The sequence below is a fragment of the Delphinapterus leucas genome, chromosome 18 (genome assembly GCF_059928025.1).
Source record: "Delphinapterus leucas isolate spDelLeu-1000000601 "Yukka" chromosome 18, BTC_Dleu_Yukka2, whole genome shotgun sequence".
Lineage (NCBI taxonomy): Eukaryota > Metazoa > Chordata > Mammalia > Artiodactyla > Monodontidae > Delphinapterus > Delphinapterus leucas.
The window spans coordinates 26790059-26811410 of NC_143146.1; the positions used below are offsets into that span (position 1 = coordinate 26790059).

General features: G+C 38.7%; 1 protein-coding gene across 18 annotated transcripts in view; it reads left to right on the plus strand.

The window, feature by feature from the left end:
- The first annotated feature begins 558 nt into the window (after positions 1-558).
- Positions 559-21352, plus strand: part of RBM26 (RNA binding motif protein 26) — an 84283-nt gene continuing 63489 nt past the window's right edge. For 6 of the 18 annotated variants that reach the window (XM_089899424.1, XM_022576961.3, XM_022576958.3 and 3 more), the window contains exon 1: positions 565-1180. In XM_089899424.1, the coding sequence (XP_089755550.1) occupies positions 1110-1180 (71 nt within the window). In that variant the 5' untranslated portion in view covers positions 565-1109. Of the gene's footprint in view, positions 1181-21352 lie in introns of all 18 variants that reach the window. The other 12 variants (XM_022576964.3, XM_022576968.3, XM_089899427.1 and 9 more) reach the window with 9 other exon arrangements.

The following is a 21352-nucleotide window of genomic DNA, read 5'->3' on the forward strand; positions in this document are numbered from 1 at the left end:
AAACAAAAAACCCCCCAAAAACCACAAACACTTATCTTATTTCTGGCTGGGGAAAAGTCCGAAAGTTTCAGATGTTTGGAAACTATTTCAGAACTGTCAAGGGTTGAAGGAATCCCTAGGTCATTAGTGCTCTGCCCATGCATGAAGTCGAGTAATTCTGGACAAGACTTAACTAAGCCTCTGGCGGTCTCAGCGCGTTATATTAGACCAGCCCGTTCTTCCCAATCTTGTCCACAGCACAGCACATGCAGAATATAGTACTGCAGGACCCTGAGGTAAACGGAGGAGGCAGCACAGCGCAGCACACCTGTAATCCCCAGGTCGCCTGCATCCCGCCACATCCAAGTGGACGCTCTCAGAGGAGCGCTCCCGTCGGTCGTTCCAGCCGATGCGCCACGCCGTCAGTTACAGAGGACGGGCTGGGGTTCCCGCTGATTCTGAAATCAGCGGCCTTTCCCTCCTTGCAAAAAAAAATAAAGTCTTTATTCCTTAAGAGAATCAAGGCGTGAAAAAGAAAAGTGCCCACAAACCACGCAAAGACGCAAAACTCGCCAAACTTGCCTAGCGCGCTCTCCGCTGATCTTACGTCTCTTCCCAGCAGGCTCCGGGAGTCACCGCGACACTTCAACAATTCTCGCGAGATTTATCGGCAGCCATCTTCTTGGGGGTGCTGGGAGCCGGGAAGACCCCCCGAACCGTTCCCATTCAGCTGCCCTTCGTCTTCGCTTTCTTCACTTTTGCCTCTTCTGCGTTGCCAGCCAGCACCTGGTCTCAAAGCTGAGAGAAAGCCCGGTTCTAGGAGCGTGTCGCGCTCTGGTCCAGGAAGATTCGCTGGGGTGGAGAGAAGGGGGAGGGCCCGGGCAAACAGTCGCTGCCTCAGCCGGGGCCGGGGTCCGGGGAGGGGGAGTTCCTGGCACCCCGTGGACTCGCGGCTTGCGGCCGTCCCCCCGGAGCTGTTGGCCCATCGGGGCTCGCGGGAGCCTGCCACCGGCACCTCCCACCGCGGCCCACGCGGGCGGCGCGCGGAGGAGGGGGCGGGGGCAGCGGCGGCTGTAGCGGCCGCGACCTGGGCGGGCGGACTAGTGTGACGGGCCTCTGGGCCGCTGTGGATGGTTTCTAAAATGATCATTGAAAACTTCGAGGCCCTCAAGTCCTGGCTCAGCAAGACTCTCGAGCCCATGTGAGTATCCGGGGGCTATTTCCTTGCAGGGGTGGAAGTGGGAGATAGGTGGCCTCACCGTTGCCTCAAGTGCCTTCCGTGGAGGCCGAAGCGGTGAACGCAGGTCCCAGGGCTCTGTGTTTTCTCCTCCTCTACCACCCTCGTTCCCAGGTTCAGAATACGCCTGGGAGCCTGAGCTGACCTTTACCTTATCGCTGAGTTGGTTCTTAAACCAATGTCTCTTCCTCTTGTTTTCCCGTTATTTGTAGACCGACCCCAACAACCTACACACACAACTCGTATTTGCCCAGGGCCCCCAGATCAGTTTCTTCTGGTGAATCCGAGCATAATCCGCTGTCCACTAGACTATTTTTGTTTCTTTAAATGAGGTGAATAGCCCTTATTACGGATTAGAACAGTTCTTGTCTCAGCCACTCACGTTTTACCTACATACAATCCCTGAAAGAAAGGCCATATCTCCCATGTGCTGTCTGGCTCATCAGCACCTCCGTTAACTGAAGATGTAACAGGTGCTAAGGTGCCCAGTAAAATTCCCCTTTCCCACCTACACGTTTGTTAGCTTGGAGGAAGAAAATGCAATCTATCCATATGGACTATTTAGCAGTTTTAAGTAGGTTTCTATAGGTGGACTCGGTGCATGTGTGTGTTTGAGGGGGTTCAGAGTGCTGAAATGTATTAGATTGGAAAAATTGAGTGTTTTAAGGATTTATCTTTTAATACACGCAAAATATGGGCCAAGTGTTTTATCAAAATTGGTTGATTTACAATAAACAGCTTAAAATACAACGGGGAATATCCATTCATTTAATAAATTTATTAGGCTCCTTCTATGTACTGTGGGAGGGTCAGGGCTAGAGTTTTTAAATTCCAAAATCAGTAAGACATAATAAACAAGTAAATAAGGTAATTCCAGGTAATAAGAGTAATGATGATTGTAACAGTAGAGAATCCTGTAAAAGAGTGATTAGAAGGCCTCTCAGAGGAGGTGACATTTGAGCAACACCTAAGGAACAGAAGGAACTACCTGTGTAAAAGTCTGGAGAGAGAATGCTCCTTACAGAAGGAACAGCGAGTGCAAAGGCTCTGTAGTGGAAATGATCACGGTGTGATCTGGGAAGAGAAAGCAGGCAGTTGTGGCTGCAGGGAACCTTGTGATGGGGGAGAGGATGGAAGGTTGTGAAGTTTGAGAAGTAGGCAGGGGCCAAATCATGTAGGATCTTCTAGGCTGTGGTCAAGAGCTAGGATTTAATTTAAACTATAATGGGAAGACATTAGATGATTTAAAGCAGGCAGGGATTGATTTTTTGTTTTAACTCTACCTGCTTTGTGGAGGTTAAGGGGTCAAGAAGAGAAGTAAGGAGACCATTCTGAAGGACGTTGTAGGCAGAGCTGTAGATAGTTTGCATTAGAGTGATAGTGGAGACAGAACTAAATATGTTTAATGAATAGATCTGGTAGAACTTGCTGATCGATTGGGTGTGAGAGATAAGGGAAAGGGAAGTCAAGGGTGATAACTAAGAAGTTAGCCTAAGCAACTGAATCCGTGTTGGAGAGAACAGGTTGAGGGGAGAAGAGTAGGTTGGTTGTTTTTGATCATTAAGTGTAAGGTGTTATATACCTAAGTGAGATGTCAAATAAGTAGTTGGTTATGAGTCTAGAACTCAGGCCAGGACTAGAAATATTTGGAGTCATGCAGATAGTGTTTAAAGCCGTAGACTGGGAAGTTTCTGAGGAAGAATGTGTAGATAGGGAAGCGAAGAGAGTCCAGGTCTGAGGTAGGAAGAAAATTGGGATACATGTCACTAATGAAACAAATGTATGACAAAAGAGGAGGGTTGTCAACTTGATGGGATACTGCATAATGGATGAAAAAGGTGGAGGCAGATTAGTGGCCCTTAGGTTTGTCAAGGTAGAAGTCATTGGTGAACTAAGTGAAAAGTTTCACTGGAGTAGGGTGGTATGGATAGAAGCCTTGTTTAAGTGGATTGGAGAGAGGGAGTAGGCAGGAGTGTAGTAATAGTGGTTGAGAGGGAGAACCCTGGAGCCAGAATGGCTGCCTTTGAATTCTGCCTCTGCCACTTACCAACTAACTGTATGATACTAGGTAAGTTACTTAGCTCAGTGCCTCCTTCCTCATGTCTAAAATGGGGAAAATAATGAGTATGTATTAAGAAAATCTTTGAACACTGCCTGGTTTGTAATTAGCACTCAATAAGTGTTCGGTGAACAGAAAACTTAGAAGACTGTTTTGAGTTAAAATAGCATTCCCGGGGCTTCCCTGGTGGCGCAGTGGTTGAGAGTCCGCCTGCCGATGCAGGGGACACGGGTTCGTGCCCCGGTCCGGGAAGATCCCACATGCTGCGGAGCGGCTGGGCCCGTGAGCCATGGCCGCTGAGCCTGCGCGTCTGGAGCCTGTGCTCCACAGTGGGAGAGGCCACAATAGTGAGAGGCCCACGTACGGCAAAAAAAAAAAAAAAAAAAAAAATAGCATTCCCTTTTTTAAGCATTCAATTCTCAAATTACTTATCAGCTTTATTACCATTTCCTTTTTTTTTTCCACTAATTGAAGATTATAGCTACTTTGCTTGTAATTTTTCTTGAGTTTTAATAAAGCATCTTCGGGTATCATATAGCCTACTCAGATGACTGTAGCAGTGCAGTCATTCTGCTGGAATAAAGCACTACTTGTAGAACCTAGACAGTGATAGGAGCTGGGATTGGTCCTTTTATAATGTACACTACTGTGGTAAAAATGAGCCCTTATCCAAGTTCCTGTCCCTTTAATTGCATTTCAGGTGAATTCTTTTTTTTTTTTTTAACAAGCCTGCATCTGACGTTAATTTATTTATTTTTGCTGTGTTGGGTCTTCGTTTCTGTGCAAGGGCTTTCTCTAGTTGCAGCAAGCGGGGGCCACTCTTCATCGCAGTGCTTGGGCCTCTCACTATCGCGGCCTCTTTTGTTGCGGAGCACAGGCTCCGAACGCGCAGGCTCAGTAGTTGTGGCTCACGGGCCCAGTTGCTCCACGGCATGAGGGATCCTCCCAGACCAGGGCTCGAACCTGTGTCCCCTGCATTAGCGGGCAGACTCTCAATCACTGCGCCACCAGGGAAGCCCCTCAGGTGCATTGTTTTAGATGACTTTTAACGCTGATTACAGTTATTTAAGACCTATGGTTTCTAACCTTGGTTTTGTGAAACTTGAAGATGTATTTGTTATCTAAAGAGATTTTTTTGCTTTACTTCGTAATTGCCATATAGCACCTATTTGAGGCAGGACCATATGAAGCACAAAGGATAAGACAGAACTTGAAACGTGTATAGAACTTTTTTAGCTATTTGTGCTAGTAAAGTATCTGATGGTTTTGGACTTGCCTCATAGTTTAAATGCATTAATTCAGCACATATTTATTGAGCACTTAATCTACTCTGTGCTAAGCACTGTGTTAGATATTGGGGAAATAGTAAGAAACACGACATGAAATGACCATCTTCATATTGTTTACTGCTTAGCACGGAAGACCGATGGTGAACAAGTAACCGTAAGACTAGTGAGTGTTATAAATCCAGAATGCTGTCAAAATGTATGTCTGGGAGGTCAAGAAAGGCTTTCCTGGCATGATAATATTTCATCTCAACCGGGATGGATGAAGAGCAGTTTGCTGGGGCAAAAGGATGGGAATGGAGAGCTGTGACAGCAAGGTTTTAGAGGGCAGATGGTATGAAGGCCCTAAAATAAAGGGAAAAAGAGGTGTCTTGGAGGAATTGAAAGAAACTGAAAAAAGAGCCAGTGGATAGCTCCAGAGAGAGGAGCCAGATCTCACGAGACTCTTGAGTCATTTTAAGGATTTGGGATGTCATTGAAGGGTAGTGGGAAACCAGTGAAGGGTTTTAGGGGAGGAAAGTTTTCATATGGACATTAAGAAAAAAAAAAAAGTCAACCTGGTTGCAGTTTCAACATGAAATAAAAGTTGGTAAATCTGTATTTTATTTGATTATAAGGTCTTTAGGTATATCAAGATTCTGAGTTTTTTTCATAATTTATTGAAAATATAGGTGTTAAAATTGTCATCTTGAAATACTTGATGTTTTTGTTCTCCCAAACATTTGCTTAGTCATGCATGCTAATAATAAAATTAGATGTTGGTCTTCCCTTTAACATTGATTTCTTTTTCATAATGTGCAGTCCTGGAAAAGAATTAAGCTATCTTCTTTCGATGTTTTTTTTGTTTTTTTAAACAGAAGAGGTTTTCTGCTGTATTTTAAAACTTCTTCTGAGTTTACACATCACTGAATGTGGTGATTTAATAAAATCATGGATTATTTTTAGTTTAGGGGAAACCTCAAAATCTAATCAAACCCCTTAATTTTTCAGAAAATAAAATTGAGAGACAGATGAACTTAATGATGTGCCCAGATTTTGTTGAGTTTAGTAGTAAAGAACAAAACGCCTAGTTTTGTGCTCCTGCTACTATGTAGTGCTGTGGAGGTAGCATTGTGTAGTGGAAAGAAAACATTTTTGTGTCCACATAGACCAGTGTTCACATCTCAGCTCTGCCACTTATTAACTGAGTAATCTAGGCAAATGAACTTCCCTTTTCCTTGTTGGTGTGATAGGGAGAATTATACTTGTTTCTTTCTGTAGTTGAAAGGATTAAATGAGACATATTTTAAAGAGCCTAGCCCTTCCCTCCTTTCTTAAATACGGGGTTGATTAAACACAAATAGGTTACATTACTATTATTGCTACCATTAACATTTGAACACATTGTTAAAGTTTTGTATTTCAAGTTCTGTGAGGTAAATACTGTACCTCCATTTTGCAAGTGATGACCCCGAGGCACTAGAGCATGAAGTTGAGATACTTGCCCAGAGTCACAGCTTTTACATATGACTAAACAGTGATTTAAACTCAAGTTTTTGACTCTGGAGCCTTGTTCTTAATTTACTACAACACAATACAATGTATTCTTTCCTATTACTCTGTGTGTGTGCATATACACTTTTTTTTTTTTTTTTTGCGGTACGTGGGCCTCTCACTGCTGTGGCCTCTCCTGTTGCGGAGCACAGGCTCCGGACGCGCAGGCTCAGTGGCCGTGGCTCACGGGCGCAGCCGCTCCGCGGCATGTGGGATCCTCCCGGACTGGGGCACGAACCGTGTCCCCTGCATTGGCAGGCGGACTCTCAACTACTGCGCCACCAGGGAAGCCCTATACACTTTTTTACTATTACATTTTTGGAGTAGTAGCTGCTATTGTAAAGGAACAAAGTTCTAAAGCATCATGGTTATCAGTGCTTTAGAGTTTAAGAAAGAAACCTAGAGTTTTTGTAGTCTTTTCCTCTTCACCCACGCTTGTTATTAAACCTTTCTTACCACATTAAAATTTATTTTTGTTCCAGTTTTACAGGAAGAGCTGAAAGGTGATCTTTTTATTTCTGAACTTTATACCTGTTTCCCTCCCTTGATCTTTTTTTTCTACAGACTCCTTTGGGCACAGAGTCAGTCTCCCATTCCTTAAGGAAGAAAAGCTTAGCAACAATAGCAAAAAATAAAACAAAAAATTAAATCATACTTCTAGTCACTTTGCTAGCTTTCTTTTCCTGTCAGTGTTAAATCTTGAAACAGTAGTCAGCCTTTAATTTTTCACTCATTTGCCCCAGCCATTACTTCTTAATGCCTATCATATAGTTTCTTGCTACTTGTATTCAACCAAAATTGCTTACCTCAATGTTACCAATGAATTTGTTTATTAAATGTAAATACTTTGTATAAATTTTAATTCTTTGACCTCTGTATATAACATTAGACAGTGTTGATAGCTGCCTTTTTCTTTTTTTTAAACTTCTCATGTCTTGGATCCATAATATTTTGGTTCTCTTCTCAAATCATTCCTATCTCCTTAAGTTCTTTTTCTTGCCTTTGAATTGTATTATTCTTAGTTCTGTTCCCAAGACTTTTTTTTCTTAATCATTCTACTCCTGTTCCCTCATTCACATTCATTCCTATGGATGGTTTCCATTGTAATACGTGCCTGTGGTTTTTAAAAACTTTGTGTGTGTGTTGTAGATGCTTTGAAAGTTTGATTAAAGACTGTTTTCCCCAGGATATTGCATATACACATTTGCATTTGAATTTTAGAGCTTTTCCAACACATACCTGTATGCATTTATTTTTCACACAATTATGTTTAGGCTTAACCACTTCAAAGTTTTAAGCTCTTAACTCCGATTGCTAGCTTTGTACCTGATCCTCTCATCTGAACTTCAAACTATTGTATGTTTCTGAAAATAAAATGTTCACTTATTTCCATTTCATTTCTCCAAATTATCTGGGCTTGAAGTTTCATTTTTTGGGCTTCTCCTCCCTTCATTTCTTTTCTCCCATTCAAGTTGGTCATTGGGTTCTGTCTCTTTCTTTTAATAATTCTTACTAATGACAGTGCTCAGTAGGGGACTCTTCTTCACTCCTTATCTAAACCATTGCAGTTTGTTTCCTAACAGACCTCCCTATCTCCAGTCTTTTTCTCTCTTCCAGTTCTTTTCGCCTGGATGCCCAACTTGTTTATATCCTATTGTTAGATCAAAATCTTCAGGACTCCTAAGTAATTAATTGCATACTTTTTAACTTGGTTTTCAGGACTCTAATGTCTGTTTCAAATGATCTCTCCAGTTTATATCTTCCTACTTTTTATGTAAGTCTTAATTTCAGCAAAACTGAACTTTACATTCTGATTCTTTATCACATTGGTCATACTGTCCTTTTCCCCTCAACTTTAAGTAGAAGGTAACATTCATTGAGTGCTATTTGCTAATGCTTGTGCATTCATTGTATGTGAGCTAGGTTCTGTTATACCAATTTTAAGGATGAAGAAGTTGACTCTTAGGAAGATTAAGTAATACACTTCATTCATAGCTTATAAATGATAGAGACAGGATTAAAAACAAGACACTTATATTCCAGAGCTTTGTTGTGCATTATCATGTACTGCCTTTCTCCGTTTCTTTTTTATATGTTGAAATCAAAGGTCAAGTGTGATTCCAGTTCTTCCAGAAAGCCATTTATCACCTATCCAGTTGGAAGCAGTGACTCTCCTCCATGACTCTCCTCTCCTACCTCTAGTTTGTACTCATCACGTGCAAACTTGTTCAGTAGTTAATTCTTATTTGTTTTAAGGTTACTGTTAGAGTCTAAGGTCCTTGAAAATAAACTCCAAATCTTAAGGTTAAGTGTTCTCCTGTTCTGTGTGAGCACCCAGCACAATGCCATGTGTGGGGTGTGCATCTGAGTTTCAAATGCATTAGTTGAAATTTCTGTTTTGTGCACCCATGACTTAAGAGAGAAGAGGCATTTGTGTAAAACTTCTATTTCAGAGAAGCAGATAAGTGAGCAATTTGAAGATTTACTAATCTCAGGGCCTGTTTTGCTTTATTTTTACCTTTCAGCAGTTTCAAATTAACTAAAGCTTAAGTGATTTTTTTAAGGGGGAAAGGACACTGAAGAGTATTAACATTTACTCATTAAAGTATTAGTGAATGCTGCTATATGCAAGATTGCGCACCTCCATGGAGCTGCACAAACAATTATGTATGGTAATTCTAGTCTGATGAATTTTACAGCTGGTAGAAGAGTTTTTCTATAATTAATTATTGGCTAAAATATTTTTCATAACCTTCATTACCACATTTTACTGCTGCAACCTTAGTTGGGTTTTCCATCTGAGTGATGAGTAGTTAAAATGCATTTAGCATTTTCTTTCTGTTTTAGCAATTCCTTTTCTTTGGCTTACAATTCTTTTCAAATGAATTATTTTACATGCATAAATCAAGATATAGGGATAGTATTATGAACAAAATGGAAAATAAGATATTACGGTGTTTGGTGTGTACATTTGGAGAATGAATAACTCAAACTTGAGCTAAATGTAGGCTTCTAGGAATTTTTTTTCTTCCTCCTGCTTCCTTAGTCCCAGAGAATAGAGAATGAGTGAAACGAGTGGATGGTAAATGCTTCCTACTAGACTTACTCACTAACCTCCTACCACCTTGTTTCTGTGGAAAAATCCTTTTCAGTTTACAGATAGTAACTTCTGAAATAGGTAAAAGTTTATTTTTAACTTGGGGTTATATTTAGTATTTTGTGTGTATATGAAACAATGGAGTATGTTGGAGATATGTTACTCATTGGTTCTCACTGCGATATTTTGCCTATGTACAAGCAAATATGTTTATATATATTTTTCTTTTTTTTTATATAACTGGTTTCATACTTGGAGGTCATTCAATATAATACATAAGAGACTTGCCCCCTTTTTACGGTTGCATGGCATTTTAATGTAACGTGTGTACCATAATTTATTTAACCAGCCTTTATTGATTTACTGAACAAATAGTACTATGGTGTATATATCTATTATGTGTCCATTTATACTTAACATAAACATTAGTTGCATAAGGTTTTTTTTTTGGTAGTTTCTTTTTTATTTTTTAATTTTTTTAAATTTTAATTAATTAATTAATTTATGGCTGTGTTGGGTCTTCGTTTCTGTGCAAGGGCTTTCTCTAGTTGCGGCAAGCAGGGGCCACTCTTCATCGCGGTGCGCGGGCCTCTCACTATCGCGGCCTCTCTTGTTGGGAGCACAGGCTCCAGACGTGCAGGCTCAGTAGTTGTGGCTCACGGGCCTAGTTGCTCCGCGGCATGTGGGATCTTCCCAGACCAGGGCTTGAACCTGTGTCCCCTGCATTGGCAGGCAGATTCTCAACCACTGCACCACCAGGGAAGCTCAATTGCATAAGTTTTGACAGTTATATACGCCTATGTAATCACCATATAAAACAGGATCTAGAACATTCTCTGGAACATTCTCTTGTGCCTCTTTCTGGGTTTTTCTTTCCCTCTCCAACAAAGGCATCTACTTTCTAACTTTGGCATTATGAATGTGGCTGCTATGAATATTCTTATTCAAGTCTTTGTGGAAGTATTTTTTTTGGGTAAATACCTAGGAGGATATTTGCTAGATCATAGGGTAGATAGATGTATGTTTTCTATTATAAGAAACTGCCTAATTGTTGCTACCTGTGATTTATGAGAGTTCCAGTTGCTCCATATCCGCAGCAATATTTAGTATTGTCAAGGGTTTTTTTTGTTGTTTCTTTTTAAACCTTTAGAGTGAGTATAAAATGGCATCTTTCCTTTTTTGGACTGACAGTTTAATTCTCTTTATGGTTTTAATTTGCATTTTCCTGAAGACTAATGCTATTGAGGACCTTTCCATGTGCTTATTGACTGTCATATCTTTTGTGAAGTATCTAAGTCTTGCTTATTTTTAAAATTGGGCTGTCTTTTATTGTTGACTTATAGGAGCTCTTTATTCATATACGATACATGTACTGCAGATTTTTTCCCCACTCTGTGACTTTTATACAGTAGTCCCCCCTTATCTGTGCTTTTGCTTTCTGTGGTTTCAGTTACCTGTGATGAGCTGCTGTTTGAAAATATTAAATGGAAAATTCCAGAAGTAAACAATTTATAAGTTTTAAATTGCATGCTGTTCTGAGTAGCATGATGAAATCTTGCACTGTCCTGCCCGAGATGTGAATTAATCCTTTGTCCAGCATATCCCACCTGTTAGTCACTTAGTAGCTGTCCTGGTTATCAGGTCAGCTCTCATGGTATTGCAGCGCTTGTGCTCAAGTAACCCTTATTTTACTTAACAATGACCACAACATGCGAGAGCGGTGACGCTGGCAGTGTGGATATACCAAAGAGAAGCCATAAAGTGCTTCCTTTAAGCGAAAAGGTGAAAATTCTCGACTTGATAAGGAAAGAAAAAATTCAGTACTGAAGTTACTGAGATTTACAGTAAGAATGAATCTTCTGTGAAATTGTGAAGAAGGAAAAAAATTCTTTCTGGTTTTGCTATCACACTTCAAACTGCAAAAAAGTTGCAGCAACAGTGTGTGATAAATGCTTAAGATGGAAAAGGCATTCAATTTGTACTAAAGTATTTTGAAAGGCGGAGAGAGAGACTACACTTACATAACTTTTATTACAGTATATTGTTATAATTGTTCTATTTTATTGTTGTTAATCTCTTACTGTGACTAATTTACATATTAAACTTTATCATAGGTATATCTGTGTGGGAAAAAATGTAGTGTATATAGGGTGTATTTGTGGTTTCACTGGTTTCACACCCCCCCTCCCAGTGGGTGTCTTGAAACATATTTCCCCCATGGATAAGGGGGGACTATTGTATAATGATGTCATTTCGTGAGCAGAAATTTTTAATTTTTATTAAGTCCAATTTATTTTTCTTTTATGGTTAGTGCTCTTTGTGTCTAAGAAGCCTTTATCTCCTCCAACATCATAAAGATATTCTATGTTCTAGAAATTTTCTGCCTCTTGGTTTTATGTTTAGGTCTGTTCATCTCAAATGAATTAAAAAAAAATGCATATGGAGGAGTTCGGGTTTTTTGAGCACAAGCCACCTGTTCTTACTTGGCCCTGCAGTAATCGTTTCTCAGTGCCAGACTCCGACATTTTGGTTTGTTTGGCCTAACTGTGTGTCTCTCAGGCAAACGAACTTGCGTTTGGTATCAGTTTTGGTGAGCCAGCCCAGTAGTCTATTCCTGTGGCAGGTTGACCCTGGCCAGGAGCAGCCTCTTCCCTGAGTCCCCAGCAGCTGCCAAAGCTCATTTCGTTCAGAGGCACTCAGAAGGACTCCCAGACAAGCACTGGCTGCCCTGGCTCAAGGCTGTTTGGAGTCGAGAAACGAAAAACAAACAAACAAAAATGGATGTGGAATGAGATAGGGCTAAATGGCTCCTTTTTTTTCTTTAATAAGTATATTAAGTTTTCCAGAAATGGTTCCTAAAAAGACATTCCTTTTCCCATTGGGTGACTTGGCACGTTGGTTGATAATTAAGTGTATGTATAAGTCTATTTCTGGATTCTGTCTTGGTCCAATGATATTTGGCATGTTGGTTGATGATTAACTATATATGAGTCTATTTCTGGACTCTGTCTTCGTCCAGTGATATTTATTTATTATGATGCTTATACCACACTGTCTAAAGCCAACTACCTTTATAATAAGTTTTAAAATCAGGTTATATAAGTCCTCCTAGTTTGTCCTTTTAAAAGATTGAGTTATGCTGGATTCTTGGCATTTCCCTATAAAGATGAGAATCAGCCTTTCAGTTTCTGCAAGAAAGCCTGTGTGATTGTTGATAGGGATGTGTTGAATGTAGAGATCAATTTTAGAAGAAAGAACATCTTCATAATATTTAGTCTTCCAGTTCATGAATGTGGTAATCTCTCCATTTATTCAAGCTTAATTTCTCCTGGCAATGTTTTGTAGCTCTCCTTGTGGAGTCCTTGTAAATCTTTTGTTAGATTTTTTTTCACTGGGTATGTGATGTTTTATAAAATCATTAAAATTTAATTTTTCAATTTTCTTTGTTATTTATAGAAATATGATTGATTTTTGCATATTGACTTTATTCTGCAACTTTCTAAGTACACTTATTAGTTATAGTAGCTATTTTATAGATTCTTTGGAATTTCTTTTACCAGTCATGTCATGTGTGATTAATGACAGTTTTACTTTCTGATTTTTTATGCCTTCATTTCTTACTGAACTGGTTAGGAACGACAGACAGTACAAGTTAAATTGAAGTGGTAAGAGTGGACATTCTTGTTTTGTCTCAGTCTTAGGGGAGAGAGACTTAATGTTTCAGTATTAACTGATGTTAGTGCTAGATTGTTTTTTTTGGCCGTGTCAGGTCTTGGTTGCAGCACGCGGGATCTTTGTTGAGGCATGCGGGATCTTTTGTTTTGGCGTGCAGGCTTCTCTCTAGTTGTGGCGTGCGGGTTTTCTCTCTCTAGTTGTGTTGTGCGGGCTCCAGGGCGCATGGGCTCTCTAGTTGTGGCGTGCGAGCTCAGTCGTTGTGGTGTGCGGGCTTAGTTGCCCTGCAGCATGTGGGGTCTTAGTTCCCCGACCAGGGATCGAACCTGTGTCCCCTGCATTGAAAGGCAGATTCTTTACCACTGGACTACCAGGGAAGTCCCCTGTGCTAGACTTTTTTTTTTTTTTTCGCGGTACGCAGGCCTCTCACTGCTGTGGCCTCTTCCGTTGCGGAGCACAGGCTCCGGACGCGCAGGCTCAGCGGGCATGGCTCACGGGCCTAGCCGCTCCGCAGCATGTGGGATCTTCCCGGACCGGGGCACGAACCCGTGTCCCTTGCATTGGCAGGTGGACTCTCAACCACTGCACCAGCAGGGAATCCCTAGATTTTTTTTATAACTGCCTTTTAAATACCAGATTGAGGAAATCTCTTTTATTCTTACTTTGCAGAGTGTTTTAATGTCATGAAAAGGTATTGAATTTGTCAAATTCTTTTGTCTACATTTATTGAGATGATCATAGGGGTTTTCTCTCTTTTTCTGTTAATATTGTGTATTACATGGATTGGTTTTCAAATGTTAAGCCAGCCTTGTATTCGGGAGATAAACCCTGCTTGGTCATGATGTATTATCGTTTTTATACATATTACTGGATTTGATTTGCTAATATTTTGTTAAGAGGTTTTGTTTTTGTTTATGAGGGCTATCTGCATTTTATTTTTTCTTTAAAATGTTTGGTAGACTTCACTGATGAAGCCATCTGAAACTGAAGATTTTGTTGTGAAATGGACTTTTTATTACGAAATCAGTTTCTTTAATAGGTATAGGTCTGTTTAGGTATTCTGTTTCTTCTTGTGTCACTTTTGGTAATTTATGTTTTTCAAGGATTTTCCTTTTAAGTTGCCAGATTTATTGACATAGAGTTGTTTCTGTTGTTGCCTTACTATTCATATAATGACTAGAATCTATTGTGATGCTCCCCCTCCCCTTTTAAAACTTATACCTGACGTTGGTAATATTACTCTTTTATTGACCAGTTTTGCTAAGTTTGTCAATTTTATTCATCATTTCCAAGAACAGTATTAGCTTTGTTGATTGTTTTCTGTTTCAATATTATATTTTTATTATTTCCTTTTTACCTACTTTGAATTTAGTTTGCTGGCCTTTCCCTCTTTATGTCATTGGTTTTATATTTTTCTTTTAGTTTCAAAAGCTTGGAGCCTGGAGGTAAAGCACAGGCAAGTATCCAGAATCTTGTTAATGCTGAGATTCCAGTTTTTATGAAAGGGAAAATCCTGATCATGCCCTCAAAACATTTGAAGCCAGTGGTGAACTGAATCAAACTAAAGCTTCTTACAAAGCCCAAACCATGTCAATTACAGAACAAGTGACTCCACTCTAGTGGCCTGACGAAAGGGCATGGCATTTACTGAAGGTAAATCTTATTTACTTCAGTCTCCATTCACCTCAGTGTTCTTTTACACAAAACGTTCAACATAAGATCAAATAACAAGGAACACAAAATAGTAAGAAAATAAGATCCACATGAGAAGAAATAGTTAATGGAAACTTACCCAGAGATGACTCAAATAATAGAATTATTAATCAAGGACTTTAAAATAACTATGATAAAAATGCTAAAGAATTTATTTGAACATGTGGACAGCATGCATAAAGATATGGGGAATTCAGCTAATACACAGAAGCTATTAAAAAGAGCTTAATGGAAAAACCTAGAAATGAAAACTGTAACAGAAATAAAGAATTCTTCTTTGCAACAGACTGGACACCATAGAGGAAAAAAATAGCAGTGAACTTGAATGTAGGAAAATAGAAAATATCCAAACCGAAAACAAAGGGACAAAAATAATTTTAAAAGATACATCTGAGATCTGTAGGATAGTATCAAGTAATCTAAAATACAGGTTACTGAAGTTACTGAAGTTACAAGTTACTGAAGTCTTAGAAAAAGGAAAGAAAAATGAGGCAGAAAAAATGTTGGAAGACATAATGACCAAGGACTTTCCAAAACTGATGAAAGACATCAAAATATAGATCCAAATTGGCAAAACCAAGCAGGATAAAATACACACACACACACACACACACACACACACACACACATACACACACACACACACACACACACACACACACACACACAGCCTTAAGCATATTGTAGTCAAACTGCTGACCAAATAAAAAGAATCTTAAAAGTAGCCAAAGGGAGAAAAAAAGACAGATACATACGGGAAAACAAAGACTTAAATGGTCGCTAATTTCTCTTCATAATCATTGGAGGACAGTGGCAATAGAACAATATCATAAAAGTGTACAACCACTCAACACTTACCAACTAAAAACACAAGAGTAGTTCTGCAAGCAAGGAAGGAGAAGTAGAAGAGATCTACCAAGGCACTCCCAGCTTTCAGCTAGCAAAGTCTGAGAGTAGAACAGGAGGGCTGAGCAAAACTCCTCTTAGGCATTCCAGGCCTTCACAGAGAATTGGGTGGTTACCCTACAAAAGAAAAGGGAAGGAGCAACAAAACAACTGCTCTGCCTATATTCTCCATTTATTAATTTTCCACTGCTTACTGGCAGTTTAAAAGTTGATACCGAAAGAAAAACCCCAAATCTTGAAGTCAGTTATTATAAATAAAAAACATTTGAATGATGTCAAGTCCTACATATAAGCACTAATAGCAGTTCAGCAGATCATTTGTTGCTCTTTTTAATGTAGTTTAAGTGCAAGAAGTATTTTGAAACCTATAACTTAACCTTTTTAGGGCATTTTAAAAAGAAATTATCAGTGTGACTCTTGTTATTTTTATATATTTTCTTTAATGATAGCTGAAGTACTTATTTTACATTTTCAAAAAGTTTAATTTTTTATAATAACAGACTGTGAAAGAGATAGATCTTACTTTGAAAACTGTTTTATAAACTTGTACTTACCAGGCTGTGAAAGTTTTTCAAGAACTTTCTCAAATTGGATTGTGTTATTAAAGTTTTTTTTTTAATTAATTAATTAATTTATGGCTGTGTTGGGTCTTTGTTGCTGCGGGTGGGCTTCCTCTAATTGAGTGGGGGCTACTCTTCGCTGCGGTGTGAGGGCTTCTTATTGCAGTGGCTTCTCTTGTTGCGGAGCATGGGCTCTAGGCGCATGGGTTTCAGTAGTTGTGGCACACAGGCTCAGTAGTTGTGGCTCGTGGGCTCTAGAGCACAGGCTCAGTAGTTGTGGCGCACGGGCTTAGTTGCTCCGCGGCATGTGGGATCTTCCCGGACCAGGGCTTGAACCTGTGTCCCCTGCATTGGCAGGTGAATTCTTAACCACTGTGCCACCAGGGAAGTCCCTGTGTTAAAGTTTTGAAGCTTCTGATGACATTGAGTGCCCCAAATTGGATGAATAGTTATGTTCTATGAGGAATTATGACCGTTCATTATGGGTAGGAAAAGGTTTTTGACTCCAGCTAGCCTTTGTTGGTTTCATATTAAAATGGTTTTATTACCATGTTGAAGTGTTTGGACATTTTGGGGACTAGGTTATGGGATACTGGGAAGGTTAATTAAAGTAGCAGAGTAACTTGGTCACATCTCTTTTTAAGAATGAAACTATGGTGTTTAGAGATTTGATTAAGTTGTAACATTTTGGAGACAAGGAAGATTAAATAGTTTTTTAATTCTAGTTTTAAGAGTGAGTTGTAAAATGCCTAAATTTGGACTTTGGCAGGAGGCAGGAAGAGAGAGGTAATATACTTAGAACATATGTACTGGATATATATGAGGGCCATTGAAGCAGTCAGAATATGGAAGAAAAAGCAACTAGGAAGGACTTGTCAGAATGCTTGTGGGCTTTTTTATTGACCTTTTTTGGTATCTGTGACAGCTTTTTAAACTGTTGGCACACCTTTGTATTTGTGATAATTGGGTTTGACCTAAACTGAGAATTGTTTTTTTGTGAGTTTTGGTTGATATGCCCCTGACTTAGTATGCTATTACATACTGTGATAATTAGTAGATACTTCTCAACCAGTGTGATTGGTTCTAGGGAAAAGGTAGACATAGTTACCTAGTCTGAAACAGACAAGCACACCAGTAGTAACATTTGAACAGTGGTAGAAATATGTGCAGATCTTAAGGTCTGGCAATTCAGAAAAATTATGTAAAGTGTTTCTACCTAGTAGAATTTAGTTATTCTTTATCCTTCCCAGAGGCTCAAACTTTGCTCATGAGTGTTCAGAAAAGGGAATTATATGGCTTTTGAAAAAGACCTAGAGGAAAAAAAATTTTTTTCAGATTACATACTGAATTATTTTTAAGTTCAGTTAAAGTTCCTGGGAATGAGAGTAGGGGAGTGCAATGACGATGAAAGCTTTGCACCTTATTCCTAAAAAATGACCCACTTTGTCAGATTGTATGGTTCAGCACCTTTGTTTTAAAAATGAGAAAACTGAAGCCTAGAGAAATAAAATGCTAACCCAGAATTATGTAACTAATGAATAAAGTAAGATGATATCAGACTAGAAATCTGAAAACCCCTGGGTTTTTGGAGTTCATTTCTGTGCTTTTTTTTTTTATAATACCAGACTGCTTCAAGGAAAAGCTGTTAGTTTGGCTTAGAAGACAACATAGATTTGAAAGGGAATAGTGCTTAAAATATAGTAGCTAGATTTTAACACCTATTCTAAGGGGGTGGCAATAATAGGCATCTTATTACTTCAAATTTTTATTTTATTTCATTCTTTAGTGGTCCATTTGTTCCGGTGTTTGGCAAGTTAATAAAATGCTTTCTTATTTGCAGTCATATTTATTTGTAATTATTTCTAATTTGGCAGAGCAGCTGTTCTCTCAGATAAGGAAACTGAAGCTTAGTTTCTTTAGTCCTGAGATTTGTGAGGTGAAAAGTATAACCTTTTTAATAAAAAAATTTCAGCGTGATTTGATAGCAGTATTAGAAAACTGTTGTGGCAATATTAGAAAAAACCCAGGAGTATACCATACAGCCACACAGCATTAGCCTGATTTTTTTTTTTTTTTTAATATATGAGGAAACAGTTTGTAAGAATTTAGTTGAAAACAGAATGACAGACTAGGTTTTTCACATTTCTAGTCTTAGTGCTATTTCTTTTGGATAATTCTGCCCCTTCTTGGTCAAGAGAGAAAATGTTCCCTAGCCTCTCCTGTCTCTTAGTAACTGAAGGGAATAAGCGCTTCAAATCTGTTTTGTAACTAGGTAAATGTGAATCCACATATAAGTAACTGAAGGGGTGGCCTTTGGAAGCCCCAGAGCCCTTTCCCAGAGAATTTGATTCTTCCTTAGCTGTGAATTAGAATGTAAAACGTACAAGAAATAATGGAGCTTTGTTGTGGGCTGCCATATCAGCATTTCATCTGCAGTTCCGCTTTTCTTTTAAGAGAGAATTCTATGACATGATTCTGTAACCACACCTATCTGTGCTCAGTTTGCTCTTTGGGCTACTGCTTTTTGCACTGAGCAGTATACAGTCTGATTATTGGGTCTTTGGGAATGTGAAGACTGACTTTGTCTTTGAATTAGACGCTTAACACATACTTTCTGAATCACTTCTAAAGCAGCGATTCTCAAATATGGTGTGAGGACTCCTAGAGCTTCCTGAGACCCTTTCATGGAGTCTGTGAGGTCCCCACTTTCCCAACTGTATACCTATGTGAGGCCAGATTTTATATTTCAACCAAAACAGGGTATCACAACAGATTGAATATAAAAGTAGATGTAAGTATCAGTCTATTATTTAAGGCAGACATTAATAGTATTTGCAAAAAAAAAAGAAAAAAAAAGAACCGTTGTCAATCTTCTTACTAAATTTTTATTTTGGTGTGGGAATATAACTTTATTCACAAAAAAATATAGGGTACAGGTTTCCCCTGATATCTGAAATAGAGTGTTCCTGTGAAACTTTTCGTAAGCTGAAATGGCGTAAAGTGAAGAAGCAGTTACTTTAGGACACATCTTGTCAATGGATGCACAAAATAAATTGAGATAAAACATAGCTGCTCACAGACACAGTTCAAAGCTATGGCAGCTTGATGCTGAGATGCCCAGTGTAGTTCTTGGGGAAGGATCTGGGCAGTGCCACTCTGGCTGCTTATGATACGGGCTACCTCTATACAACTTGCTGCAAAACAAATGCTGGACACTATTTATGTTTTTCACCTTTTCTCATAAAAGTGAAAATTCTTTCTGAATTTCTTGTGGTTAGTAGTTACCAATGTAGGTCTTCTGTAAAAGCTTCACAAAGGGGCATAAAGCAAACTTTTGAAAAGCAGGGGATTCCTGTGTTTAGTTTCAGGTGAGGCTATTAGTTATCGAGCTCTGCCCATCCCTGCATGGCAGTGGGGGTATAGCTCAAGCTGGAGAAGGTCAGTCATTTTCAAGGACCAATATGATGCTCTGGGAGAGAGGGGAGGCTATTTTCTCTGGCTTCACTAGCTGTCAGAATAATGTAAGCCCAGAACTGCTCAGGGCTATTTTTGTTGCCACATGTGCCTGCCTCAAAATAAAGCAAGTTCAAAGGAAAGCAGAATAGAAAGGGAGTGTCCTGGTAACATCATTTGAACTCCTGGATCCAGCTCTGCCTAAAGTCAATCCTACTCTTGGACTTCCCATTTATTTATATCAATAAGTTCCTCCTTTTGATTACTCCTCCTGCCCCCCACCCCCAGGTATTTATAGTTAAATCATAATGGATTTATTTAGTTATTTTAAACTAAATAATTTAGAATTTTCTCATTTTTAAATTTTAATATGGTAAATACTGGCTTTTAAATAAAAGCTTTTCCGGGTCCTCTGTCATTTTTAAAGTGTAAAAAGATTCTGAGACCAAAAAGTTTGAGAACCACTGCTCTCAAGGTAAGGAGGAATTCCTGCCATTTCTTGGGGGTAATATAAGGGAATGAAGGAACTAACTGAATAGTATTCAGCATTATAATTACATGTTTTGTACTAGGTTTGTGCAGTGATAAGTGGTTCATGTGATGCTCATGGATGTATCATGTTTACATATGCTTATTTTGTGGTGGTCATTTTATTTTGTAGAATAAAGTGGGTATGTAATAATTCTTTATGAGTAACCTTTGCTGTAACTAATTACTACATACAAATCTATGTTTTACTCTTTTTTTGAATTGGATGAAACTGTATAATAAACTATGGTAATTGAATTTTTCAATGTATATAGTATGTTTGTTGCAATGGAATTTGGGTTTTTAAAAGAGTAATTCTGTGTACAGAATATAATTGCATGACTTTGATGTAAATTAGATATTTTTCTTGAATATAAAGTGAAAATTTGGTAGGAACAGACGTGGGTGTATATCCGTGTTCTAAAGTGACTGAGTTAACATATTTAAATTTAATTTTTAATTCCCACTGCCACCTCCAGCTCCTCCTTCTCAAGATTACTGAAAATGGAAGCTTGGGTAAAATTTCATCAGTTATCTTCCACTGAATTTCTAAAGCCTCCAAAAAACTTGGGCAAAACAAAACAAACTTCTTTTTGAAATATTGTACTGGTGTGTTAGCTTTTTGTTTTTTGCTTCACTGTCTCGTTACTATTTTGAAAGTACTAAATTAAAAAGTAAAAACTAATATGATGAGTGTGTTAGGAAGATTAATTAGAACCTTTAGGGGTGATTCTTTTTTTAATTGAGGTATAGTTGATTGACAGTGTTGTGCTGATCTCTGCTGTACAGCAAAGTGACTCAGTTACTTGATTCATGTTTTTTGAAGTCTTTCTTAAGAAAATTAAGTTCTTTTGGGAGATTTTATTAAAACATTTGATTTTCTGCATTGCTTTGGCTTTTCTAACTTATTTAGTGCATGTGCTCTCCTTCCCAGTTACAGCTGGAGGAGAAAGACCCTCTTAGATATTCACCCATGCTTTTCAGGGGTATTATTATTAGTTGTATCCTTAACTGAATATATTCAGAGATTGATAAAATTTTATTTTTATGCCTTTAAAATCATTGGTTTGAATGACTTCATAGTGATCTGATGTAAATTTTAAATCCTTAACAAAGGTGAGAGATTAGAAATCCAAATGTGCATGACACATTTGGATGGAATGGAGCACTGGTCTCCTATCCCTCATGAGTCAAGTATCAGTAGATACCCACCTCAGCCCTTTTCTGTTGGTTCCCTCTGCCTGGGCTGACCTTTTTCCAGAAAGCCAAAAAGCTTGCTTGCACTCCATTCTGTTCCCTATTTAAATTCTGACCCTGTTTAAATATCCT